General features: G+C 44.6%; 1 protein-coding gene across 1 annotated transcript in view; it reads right to left on the bottom strand.

The window, feature by feature from the left end:
* LOC121624260 (sodium channel protein type 4 subunit alpha-like) overlaps nt 1–10,826 on the bottom strand; it is a 130,837-nt gene extending 120,011 nt beyond the window's left edge. Inside the window, exons 1-5 of the mRNA XM_041961913.1 lie at nt 10,695–10,826; nt 10,364–10,507; nt 8,658–8,776; nt 2,426–2,515; nt 743–871 (exon numbers count right to left, since the gene is read on the bottom strand). Of these exons, the coding sequence (XP_041817847.1) occupies nt 743–871; nt 2,426–2,515; nt 8,658–8,776; nt 10,364–10,507; nt 10,695–10,817 (605 nt within the window). The 5' untranslated portion in view covers nt 10,818–10,826. The remainder of the gene's footprint in view (nt 1–742; nt 872–2,425; nt 2,516–8,657; nt 8,777–10,363; nt 10,508–10,694) is intronic.
* Between the last annotated feature and the right edge of the window lie 1,543 nt (nt 10,827–12,369).

Here is a 12,369-nt window from a genome sequence, read left to right as displayed (position 1 = left end):
TGCATCCTCCATTTTTACTTTTTATATTTCACTTATAAGTTATACTTTTATGAATACTAAATACAATTGGACAGAGCAGAATTAGAGAGTGAGAAAGAAGATTGTTGGCCTTTATTTGAGACCCAGTCATCATTTAAATGTGAACTTTTATGTCTTTTTCAGCAGCGGTTTTATATACTTTATGTATTTTGCACTGCTGTAACAGGAAGTGGACGCTGTTCATGAGAAGTGACTGAATAAAAGCATCACAGCTGGGAAACGAGGCTCTCGTGCTACATGTGACACCAAAGTTTCCAGTGTTGAGTGAAGTCTTTGCAGCTAAATACGCTAAATATTTCATGCTAGTGGCTGATTAAGTTTTGTAATTGATTATTGCTCCAGTGTGAACGTTGTTAATTATATTTAGCTGATTACAGAGATTTAGTTTTAACAAACCTGGTGACAGAACCAGCCTGTTTTCAGTTTACTATGAGTGTGATGATTAATTACATTTAGAAACACATCTCCAAACATGTCCTGCCTCTTTAATCGCAGCACCAGCCAGCGGCTGCAAAAACAAATGTCCCAGCATGCTCGGCTCAAAGGTCATGGCGCGCAGGTGTGAGTGAGGCGCTGCTGTGTGTCTGCACTCATCGGCCGCGGGTTTGGTAAGTTAAAGGGAATCACGTATGAATGCTGAGTGTTTGTGTGTGTGTGTGTGTGTGTGTGTGTGTGTGTGTGTGTGTGTGTGTGTGTGACTCACGCCATGACGATGACGCTGAAGTCCAGCCAGTTCCAGGGGTCCCTCAGGAAGGTGAAGGGCCCCACACAGAAGCCCCTCGCCAAGATCTTTATGAGAGACTCGAACGTATAGATACCTGTGAAGGTATACCTGAGAGAGGGAGGAGGGAGGAGGGAGGAGGGAGGAGGCAGGAAAGGAAATGATGTCAACAGAAAGAGGAGGACAGAGAGAGGAAGGGAAGGAAGGAAGAGGTTGGACGAGTAATGGGAGAAAAGGAAGCATAAAGGAGGAGGAAGCAAGATGAGAGGAAGTGAAAGAGGAAAAGGAAGGATTGGGGAGGAAAGAAAGGAGGTTTAAGGTGAGATGGATAGAAGTGGAAGAGGAAGGAAACAAAGAGGAGATTGTGAAGAGAAAATAAAGGAAGGATAAAGGAACAGAAGAAGAGACAGACGGAGAGAGGAGAGGATGAGAGAGCGACGAAGGGCCAGAGAGGAGGGAGGAGGGGTGAAGGAGGGAGGAAAGATGAGCAGACAGAGAGAAGGAAGCGAGGAGAGGAGGAGGGAGAGGCAGGATAAATATTCATAAAATCAGCCGAACACCCTTCACTTATTTATTTTGTCCCCAGAAACAAGTTTGACCCGACCGGGCGTCAACTGAAGCGAACAGAGACAGACAGTCACGCTCTGAGCGAGCAGCAGGACGCCGGCGGTCAAACGCGTTAGAGGGTCACTTCACACAGACCGCTAAAACACACGGTTTCCACGGTAACCCCGCTGGTGTCAAGCTACTCACGACTTTTTGGACATTTTAAAGATTCAGCAGCGAAATCTCAAGATGCTCCAGAGGACTTCTCCAAAAAGTTCAACTAAAGTCTGAGCGCGGCGAGGAAGGACGCCATCGCTGCAAAACTGACTCGCGACATCATCACTCAGACGTTAGCATCGTACGCTTCTGCACAAACAGTGTATGAAGCTCAGATTACAGGTGCGCGAGGAAGACGAGGAGGACGGTGTGACGGCTCGGCCAAGCTGTTCGTGGAACAAAACCAGGTATTTCAGCCAAAATGTGATTTTTTTTTTTTAACTCGAACCAGGTGGTTTAAACTGCAGCAAGAAAATAAAAATGAAAGAAATGTAAAGCTTAAACATAAAGAACATGAAGAAACATGAAGTTAAAGATACAGAATAAATTATTTCTACAGAAAATCTGAGAAGAATCGACGTTTGAGTTCATTTTATTTCTTATGTTTTCATTTTTATTTGTCTTTTTGTTCTTGTAACAAGATAAGTTCCCAGCGTGGGATCAATAAAGTCTTATCTTATCTTATCTTATCTTATCTTATCTTATCTTAATGTGTGACGAGGAGAAGCAATTAGGCATCTGTCTCCACCTGATCTGCTTCAGATCAGGTGGAGACAGAAACCGGTCTTTACTGTGAGATCGCCAGGTGGCTGAAACAGGAAGCAGAAGAAGAAGAAGAAGAGGAGGAGGAGGAGGAGGAGGAGGAAGAAGTCGTGCATGTTGCATTCGGCCACTGACAGAGCAGCAGAAAGTCCAGGCTTTAACCCAGCGAGCAGAAAACAACGTATGCCTCACGAGCTCCTTCCTCTGGATCATTACACCATCAGACCACAGTGTGGCTGACAGACAGACAGACAGACAGACAGACAGACAGGCAGACAGACAGCTTCCAGGTGTACTTACTCCAGGTATTTGGCCCAGTACGCCGGCTCGGACATGGCCATGAAGCAACAGTTGGTCAGGATGGTGCACATGATGAACAAACTGAATAACGTGAGCAGGTTAAGGAAAAAGAAGGTTTCACGTCACGTTCACACCTGCAGCGATGCATGATGGGAAAAAAAAGCATCAGGTAAAAACAGCAGAGTCACACAGGTGTTAACTCCAGGTACACTGCATGAAAATCACATAGAGAAAATCTATTTGAATTAGATTAATTTATGCCTGAATATATGAATAAAAATCTGGATCCAAATCAAAAGAATTCTGAGTGTTTCCGTCGTTTCTTGGCTCGCAGGACTGCGCTGCTGCATTCTGGGAGATGAGACGACTCCCAGGAGCCGGTTTACAAAGTGCTTCATGTTACAGAAGTTTGTCCCGCTGCAGCCTGAGTCTTTGTGGAACTGTGCTGTGGATTGACGGACAGCAGGCGGCTGGAGTTTGGTACAGAAGACAGAAACTGGCAGAGAGAGGCGCTCGGTCGCCGTGGGTACGAGCGCGACTCAGGTGGAAAATGGAAATGTTGTCAGTGTAACGTTGGCGATCGAGGGACTGAAGCTTTTATGACTCGTTGCCTCATTGTGAGTCTCTGGAGCGTCAGCTAAACGCCTGAAATGTAAATGGCTCTTTTTGCCACTGTGTGTGTGTGTGTGTGTGTGTACATGCAGAAAGTGATTTTACATGTACTTTTTTTAAATACCTTTCACTGATTTCCCATTAGGGCTAAATAAAGACGAAGTGAACTGAAAGGCTGTGCCGAGTTAGCATGTGTGTGTGCGAGCGCTCCCCTCTGACGCCTGCCACATTCAATGCAGCAAATTAATATGCCATTAACAGCGGCGATGGGAGAAAGGGCCCACTCCTGTCTAATCATCATATAATGGGGAGCAGTAACTTTCCAAACTGTCAGAAGGCAGAAACACACGTTAAATATCACCTTCACCTGCCATGTTCGGCACGCCACGCGCGCTGAGGTGGGAGAGACTTTGCGAGACCTCGCTCAGCTGTCAATCACAGCTATAAATGAATCATAATTATTGTAATTTGGCAGGAGGAACATACTCTCCATGTGAAAGCGGCCCAAACTCCAGCTGAAAGTTGTTGGAGCTGCAGGGTAATTGTTGATTGAGTGCCGGCTGTAATGATGTTGCTGGAGCGCGGTGGCAGGCGGCGAGATAATACGGTTACCGATTGACAAACAACGCAAATGTCCCCCCGCCGCCGCCGCCCCAGAGCCAGGAGCTAATTACGCCGTAATGATAGCCCTGCTGTTGTGGACCTCCCAGGCCACCGTACCGGTAATGTCATTATACCTCCCACATCCACCCGACAATCTTTATTTCCTTCTGTGCTCTCGCTTACCTTTTCTCTCTCTGCTGCTTTCCACATCCCTCCATCATTCTTCACCCCTCCTCTTCCTCACCTCCTCCAATCGGTCTTTCTTTCTGAGAAATCAAACCTTTTCAAAGCTAATCTTCTCATTTCTCTCAGGGTAATTAAAGCCGCCAGTGCTCACTGCGCTACAGACTTTTATTTTGAAAGAGCAGCAGGGAGGGAGTGTTTCCTGGATTTGGAGCACCAGCGTGTTGAAGAAGGAACCAGGAATCACTCTGTGTGTGTTTTAAACTAACAATGATTTCCACTATCGAGTAATCTGCCAGTTATTTCCTCGACTGATCAATTAATCATTGTCGAAAAATAGCAGAAAAAACCTGTTTTTGTCCTCAAATGTGACGTTTTGTCCAACTGACATTTCAAAACCCAACGTCAAACTCACCAATCACCTCCTACAGCAGGAGGTCGCGGTCATGTGGGACCTCACATAAATAAAAGCAACATTAGCATAATGTAACTTAATTAACGTGCGTCCAGGGTGCTGGTTCCGGACTCTTCAGCCTCTTCATCATATGTGTTAAATACACCATTAATCTACTTATTCCATCTTCTGTTGCAGAGTCCGCTCTATAGTTAATACAGCTTCTTCTTATTTCTGCCTGTTTCTGGCTGGAGCTCTTCTCGTTTTTCTGTTTAGCTTCAATACAAAGACTTAAATTACACAAGTGATGTGTCCAACACTGCAAAAACATCACGTAACGCTAGCACAGAGCTAACGGAATTAACTAAAACAGTGGTAACAAACTGCCGTCACGGCACCAACGACAGTTTAAACGTGCGTCACAAGCGCGAGGACTCGACCTACGAGAGACTCGAGTCCCTCAAAGCTTCAAAGTTCTGATCTGGTCCAAAACTATAAGACAGACAAACACAAAGACAGCAGCTGCAGACGGGTTTCACAACACAGTTCAGCTCTTCCCATCAGCTGTGGAACAAACTATCTCTGCACGCTGGCCTTCAACCAGCTCTGACTTCCTGCCTCCAGCTGATGCACCGCCGCTCCTCTTTTAAAATTTAAAATTTTACTTGATTTTATGCTCCATGTAATCTGTTTTCAGTTATATTTTATTCTTTCATTCTGTGGATTTATGCATTTTATTTTCATCCTTATCATCATTATCATGTGGGTTTTATTCTCCGTCTTATTTTACGTAAAACACTGAGCTGCAGTTCCTGTCTGACTGCTGCTATGCTAATAAAGTTTATTATTATTGTTTTATTATTAATCTTATTTTCAGGAGAGTGACTCGGACACAGTTTGACACGATGCTTTCAGAAGCAGCTCAGCTCCTCCTCAGCAGCGTGACGTGAGCCAATCACTGAGACGGGTCAAACACAACGAGACGCGGGTACGAGACGCCTGATGGACGAACGTGGTCCCTGTGCAAAGCCTCATGGGACATGAAGTCCCCATCTGTGTCCTCCAGAAAGAGGCCCTGTGGGAAATGTAGTCAAACGTTGTTTTCTGTCAGAAACTACAGGAAGTGCTCTGATCACCAACACACAATCACTGTTTCCGAATAACAGTTTGTGTGTGTGTGTGTGTGTGTGTGTGTGTCCGCCTCACACCACAGCTTGTCACTGTGGCGCCACTGTGGTTGGGCATAAATCCAGAACACACTTGATCACACATACACACACTTAGAAAAGCACTCACACACACACACACACACACACACACACACACACACACACACTAAAACTCCACTTCATCCACACAACTCGTTCTCTCACAGCGACCCCCTCCCCCCAAACACACACTTGTTCGGCCGCTCATTATAACACACACTCAGACAAACGCGCACCGGGCACCTCAGCAGCGCCACACCTCTGCCGCCGACCTCTTCCCCCTCTTATCGTCCCGGCAACAGCGGCGTGTCCGCCGGCCCGACGTCTCTCAACACCAGCAGCCGCTTCCACGAGTAAAAATAGACGAGTGCGCGGGGAGGGAGGGGTGTCGAGGGGACGGCTGTTGAGTTTTGGGTGTGAAGTAATATCTGTCATGTTGGGTTGGCGTCTGGAGCCCGAGGCGGACGCCGGCGTGGAGCTGGAGCGTGGCGTGGGACGGGCAACTGGCCAAGTCTCACAGCTGGAGCCTGTAGATTCAAGACTGATGGAGGCCTTTCCACAACATCTGGATTTGACCTAATGTCACTGTCAGCTAAACGCGTCTCAGAGACGATTCAGGATGTTGATGAATTTAAATCAGCCACACAGAGATTATACAGCAGTGTTAAAGTGTTGTTCACAGCTGGGATGAATATTTTGAGGCCTGTACTCGCTGTAATTAATGGATTTTCAATCATTTAACCAAAGTTTTCTTGAAATAATATTTCGATTTATTTCCCCCAAATCAATATCAACCACAGAGGGCTTATTAATGGAGGAGAGAAATACATTCATTTTACATTTATAACTTTAAACAAACCTTCTTTGGCTGCTTACATCCTGTTATAATGAAATATTCAGGTACATCAGTACCTCATTTCCACAACTCCTTATTTGTCAGTGTTTGTATTAAGAGGCTCACGGTTTGCCGTTAAAGCAAAATGCAGTCAGTGCCGTTAATCATCATGTCGAGAGCAACTGAAGGTAATCAGGGTTAATTTAAAGGACTTTAGATAAATTCAGCGGGTCGTTTCACATGAATAAAATAAAGCTTTAATTATTAGAGCCTGTATGAATCAGAGCAGATTTCTGTCTTTAAGTTTTGGTATTTTAGTGAAAAATGAATCAGGGTAGAATCGTAAGTTTTAGTTTGCAGAGAGAGCGTGTTAGCATGAGGTTTAGTGTCATGCAACATGGTATAAGCTAAGCAGTTAGCATAAGCCTATAACTCAACATTGTGTATGCTAAACAGTTAGCATAAAGACCATCACTCAACATGGCGAAAGCTAAACAGTTATCATGAAGGCCATCACTCAATATGGTATAAGCTAAACAGTTAGCATAAAGGCCATCACTCAATATGGTATAAGCTAAACAGTTAGCATGAAGGCCATCACTCAACATGGTATAAGCTAAACAGCTAGCATGAAGGCCATCACTCAATATGGTATAAGCTAAACAGTTAGCATAAAGGCCATCACTCAACATGGTAAAAGCTAAACAGTTAGCATGAAGGCCATCACTCAAAATGGTATAAGCTAAACAGTTAGTATAAAGGCTATCACTCAATACGGGAAAAGCTAAACAGTTAGCATGAAGGCCATCACTCAATATGGTAAAAGCTAAACAGTTATCATGAAGGCCATCACTCAATATGGTATAAGCTAAACAGTTAGCATAAAGGCCATCACTCAATATGGTATAAGCTAAACAGTTAGCATGAAGGCCATCACTCAACATGGTATAAGCTAAACAGCTAGCATGAAGGCCATCACTCAGTATGGTATGAGCTGAACAGTTAGCAAAAAGACTATCACTCAATATGGTAAAAGCTAAACAGTTATCATGAAGGCCATCACTCAACATGGTAAAAGCTAAACGGTTATCATGAAGGCTATCACTCAATATGGTAAAAGCTAAACAGTTATCATGAAGGCCATCACTCAATATGGTAAAAGCTAAACAGTTATCATGAAGGCCATCACTCAATATGGTATAAGCTAAACAGTTAGCATAAAGGCCATCACTCAATATGGTATAAGCTAAACAGTTAGCATGAAGGCCATCACTCAACATGGTATAAGCTAAACAGCTAGCATGAAGGCCATCACTCAGTATGGTATAAGCTAAACAGTTAGCATAAAGGCCATCACTCAATATGGTAAAAGCTAAACAGTTAGTATGAAGGCTATCACTCAATACGGGAAAAGCTAAACAGTTAGCATAAAGGCCATCACTCACTATGATATAAGATGAAAAGTTAGCATAAAAACTATCACTCAACATGGTAAAAGCTAAACAGGTAGCATAAAGGCCGTCAGTCAGTATGGTAAGAGCTGAACAGTTAGCATAAAGGCTATCATTCAGCATTGTGTTTGCTAAACAGTTAGCATAAAGGCTATCATTCAGCATTGTGTTTGCTAAACAGTTAGCATAAAGGCTATCATTCAGCATTGTGTTTGCTAAACAGTTAGCATAAGGGTTATCACTCAATATGGTAAAAGCTAAATAGTTAGCATGAAGGCCATCACTCAGTATGGTATGAGCTGAACAGTTAGCATAAAGACTATCACTCAGCATTGTGTATGCTAACCTGTCAGCAGAGAGCCCTCACAGCTTTAACATGTTAGCGTGGAGCCGTCAGTGAACGCGCCGTAGTATCAACAACCCTGTGTGACATCCAGCGTACACAAACCTTCAGTGTGTTTCTTCCACACTGACACATGCACAGCTCACGCAGACACACTCCTCTGTCAGCTTTGAGGATGTCTACCGCTGCTGCACAGCTCATTGAATTCATTAATTCAACTGTAAAATTGAAAAACAATGTTTACTGGATGCCTCTGTGTTGTAATTAAGGTACATCATGGTGATACAGTGAAACCAAACGTGACGGGATGAACCACTGAAGCCTCGTCACCGTTTCTCTGCAGACGCCCGCGGTGACGAAGCACCCAGCCTGCATCTGTTTGTTTACATTATCACCCAAACCGCCGTCAGGGTGGCCCGGCGGCTCGCACACAGCACCCTTCAACACACGCTGAAGGCCTGCAGGCTGCAGGGACACTGCTCTGGATCTGACCCCTGACCTCTGACCTCCCTGCAGCCTCGTCCCCACAGCCGGCAGCAAATCGCAGCACTGTGAAGGCATCATGCCTCGTACATGCAGCAGCTGCAGCGACTGTAAGGATATGAGTGGACCAGGATCTTGATGGCGATTCTTCGGATGGGGTGGAAGGGGCTGAAGATGTACAGAGCGGATGTGGCACTGAAACGGAAGATGGCCTTCCCTTTGTTCAGGACTATGAAGGTCTGCAGGAGAGACAGAGACAAAAACACATTTTTCTTATGAAGACAAATCAAACGTCGTGCTCTCGAGTGCTGCCGCCATTTTCTGCCGCCATAGTGACACTGAACACATTTACACTGAGAGAGAAAGCAAAGTTTTTCAGGCTCTGTCTCCGAATCATTAGAAATAACAATTAAAATCTTTCAGACTGACATTTAAAACCTGACATTCATTGATATGATATAAAGACATTTGTACTTCCTGCATTTCTGCCTGATAAGCACCTTTACAAAACATCTGTAAATGCTAACTAATGGCTACCAATCATTACTTGAATAATTTATTAATGCTTTTTGGTTAGAAGCCATTTATGAGAACACTTCCTGGTTGCCAGGAAGGAAAGCAGCTCAGGTGGTGTTCATGCTTTCTCATTGGTCATAAGTTAGTTAGTAAGTTGTTAATAAGTGGATTTTAGTGTGAAGAGTCATTAACAGAGTTGTTCTGTTGCTGCCATCATGTATAATTTAGAATTTAAAAAATCCTTTTTGGATTCTGATTGGATTGTTTTTGGATTGTGTGATGCTGGCTTTCAGTTGTAGATTCATGCACACTGACTGTTCGGAGAGACCGAGAGGTGGAAAACTGCTCATTTCTGGGTATTTCACATATCGACTGAAACTAATTTTAAGTGTCGTCATTGAAATGTGCAGAAAACAGTCATAACTTCATCGCAGTCTTTTGACAGATAAACCTGCGTAATAATGAGCTTTTAAATATGAATCTATTGTTGAATTAAAAAGCTAAAATATTTTCATTGTCAGGGTTTAATCAGAAAAACCAAAGTCAGGTGAGTAACTTTCCTCTGCCTCCACCATTCAGTTCAATAACAACCTGAAAGAGGAAAGAGACAAAAAGAGACAAAAAGAAGACAAAAAGAAGACAAAATGAGACAAAATGAAGATAAAAAGAGCCAAAAAGAGACAAAAAAAGATTACAAAAGACAAAAACAGACAATGAGAAACAAAAAGAACACAAAAAGAGACAAAAAGAAGACAAAGAGAAGACAAAAAGAGAAAAGCAAGAGAAAGAAAAGACAGAGAGACAAAAAGAGACAAAAAGACAAAAAGAAGACAAAATGAAATTAAAAAGAGACAAAAAGAGACAAAAAGAAGATAAAAAAAAGCCAAAAAAAGATTACAAAGACAAAAACAGACAGAAAGAAACAAAAAGAGACAAAATGAGACAAAAAGAAGATAAAAAGAGACAAAAGAGACAAAAAGAGAGACGGACCCATGATGACGTGTACCAGGTGGAGCGTGACACAGACCAACTGTGGAAGAGAGGGGACACACATCTCTGCTTCACTTTCACTCTTTGTTTCCACACACACACACACACACACACACACACACACACACACACACACACACACACACACCCGTTCACCTCCCCTCTGGTCTGCAGTGAAGTAGGCTAACAACGAGTCAATTTATCTTCCAGGGATTCTCCAACAGGAGAGACGGGGTGTTTCCAACAACCTTCACCCATAAACACACACACACACACACACACACACACACACACACACACACACACTCTGGGTCACCCACCCTCTGGTCTTTGAAGTAGTACGGGTCGATGTCTTCCAGGGGAACGCCCACCAGATGAGACGGGATGTCGGCGAAAATGCGAGGCAGCTGTTTTCCTGCCTCCAGGTCGGGCCGGGGCCGGGGGAGCACCACGTCGCCCAGGTCCTGACACACACACACGCACGCGCACACACACACACACACAGACAACATCAACACTTCGGCCACACATCTCTTCATTTCATGCTGCTTTTCACCTCTAATATCTCCTCTTCTGCTCCCTCTTTCATTCTTTTATTAGTATCTATGCTTCCTAGTTGTGTTTGCCAGGTGTGTGTGTGCGTGTGTGTACCTCCTGGTATTGTTTTTTGCGTCGGGCCTGCTCCTGGGCGATGCGCTGCTCGATGGCCGCCAGGGAGTCCGGCGTGAAGCGCTGAAAGCTCTCTGGTCCCATTGGAAACACACAGCCAGCCATCTTCTCATCCTGATCCTGCTGCTGACTGGCCCAGTATACCAGCTGCACACACACACAGAATGATCAATAAATAACTAATAATCAACCAACTGTCTCCATCGGGATTTGGTCTGGATCTGCTCCTGCTGGTTATTTCCACTATAGGAGCATTTTTACGCTCCAGCGTTCATCCAGTGATCCAGACCCGATCAGGGCCGGACCTCACCGATGCTCTGGTGTCTGAACGGGATCAGGTCCCTGCTGCAGGTTCAACATGTGGAGGAAAGACTGAAAGCAGGAGGGGGGGGGGGGGGGGTTAGAGCAGCACACACACACACCAACATGAGGCCAGAATCACATGTCCTGTCACTGCGCTGCATATCGACGTGATGTCTGCCTGTCCAAACACTTCTGGCCACACACACACACACACACACACACACACAGACACACACACAGTCACTGAGATTTTGTTGCTATATGCCATGTACATGGTCAGACATTATGGGATGTCCAGTTAATGAAGTGCAGTCTGACAATAGTGTCTCATTAACGCTCGGAAACAGAGCGATCGAGTATAGAGTTACACTAAGAGAGAGAGAGAGAGAGATTGATGATAAGATTACACAAGGAGAGACGAGAGTTCGAAGAGAGCAAGACCGACAACGTGTAACAGGTCTGTGTGTGTGTGTGTGTGTCTGTGTGTGTGTGTGTGTGTGTGTGTGTGTGTGTGTGTGTGTCCAGACCATCTGCCTTGGATCCTAATTGAATGATTAGACAGGCCTCATTTTTCAACCCTTCATGCATTTATTCTTCACAGCTCCCAAATCTGATTTCTGAAGTGTGTGTGTGCGTTTGTGTGTGTATGTGTGTGCGTGTGTGTGTCCACATCAAAGGAACATCTAGCTCTGTTTTCCATTCTTATCAAAGCTGTCATCCACTCAGTCTTCTCTCTCACACACACACGTATGTGGGAACAGTAGGTCCTGGTGAGCTGTTCGCTCCTGGTTTCCATTCTGCTCCATCACTCGGTCACGTACACGCTCGTTAGAGCCTCGGTACCTGCCAGGACCTCCACTGACATCATGCATTCCCAAAGAGGCACGACAGACCCGCAGGGTCGCGATACGATTAACAGCATACAAAAGGAAAAAGAGGCGATCACATGTCGCTGATTGACCCGTGCAGCACCAGGAGGGGACAGAGAGACTTCTTCAAGCCTCTAATACCAAATATCACCAGGAACAATAAAAAGCTCAACATTTACTCAGAAATTCAGGCCTGTTTCTGGTGTCATTACTAATTTCTGTCATCATAAATTTGTCATCGCATTGGAAAAATTGCAGTTTTTTCCTACATGCTCTCTATTCTGAAATCACTGTGTTCACTTTGTGCTGAGCCTGAACTGTCTGTGACAGCAGGGGACGAAGTCCAGAACTGATCTGACACCAAATCCACACACAATAATTACTCAGAAGCAAACAAACCCACACATGACAGCAGCTGTAGAGCCCTGACACACAGACCGGGACACCAGGAAGGAAAACCTGCAGCCAAACTGAACGCACAGGCG

Source organism: Chelmon rostratus, chromosome 20, assembly GCF_017976325.1.
Source record: "Chelmon rostratus isolate fCheRos1 chromosome 20, fCheRos1.pri, whole genome shotgun sequence".
Lineage (NCBI taxonomy): Eukaryota > Metazoa > Chordata > Actinopteri > Chaetodontiformes > Chaetodontidae > Chelmon > Chelmon rostratus.
Note: the sequence above shows the minus strand (reverse complement) of the source record. Positions and strands in the feature narration are given on the sequence as shown.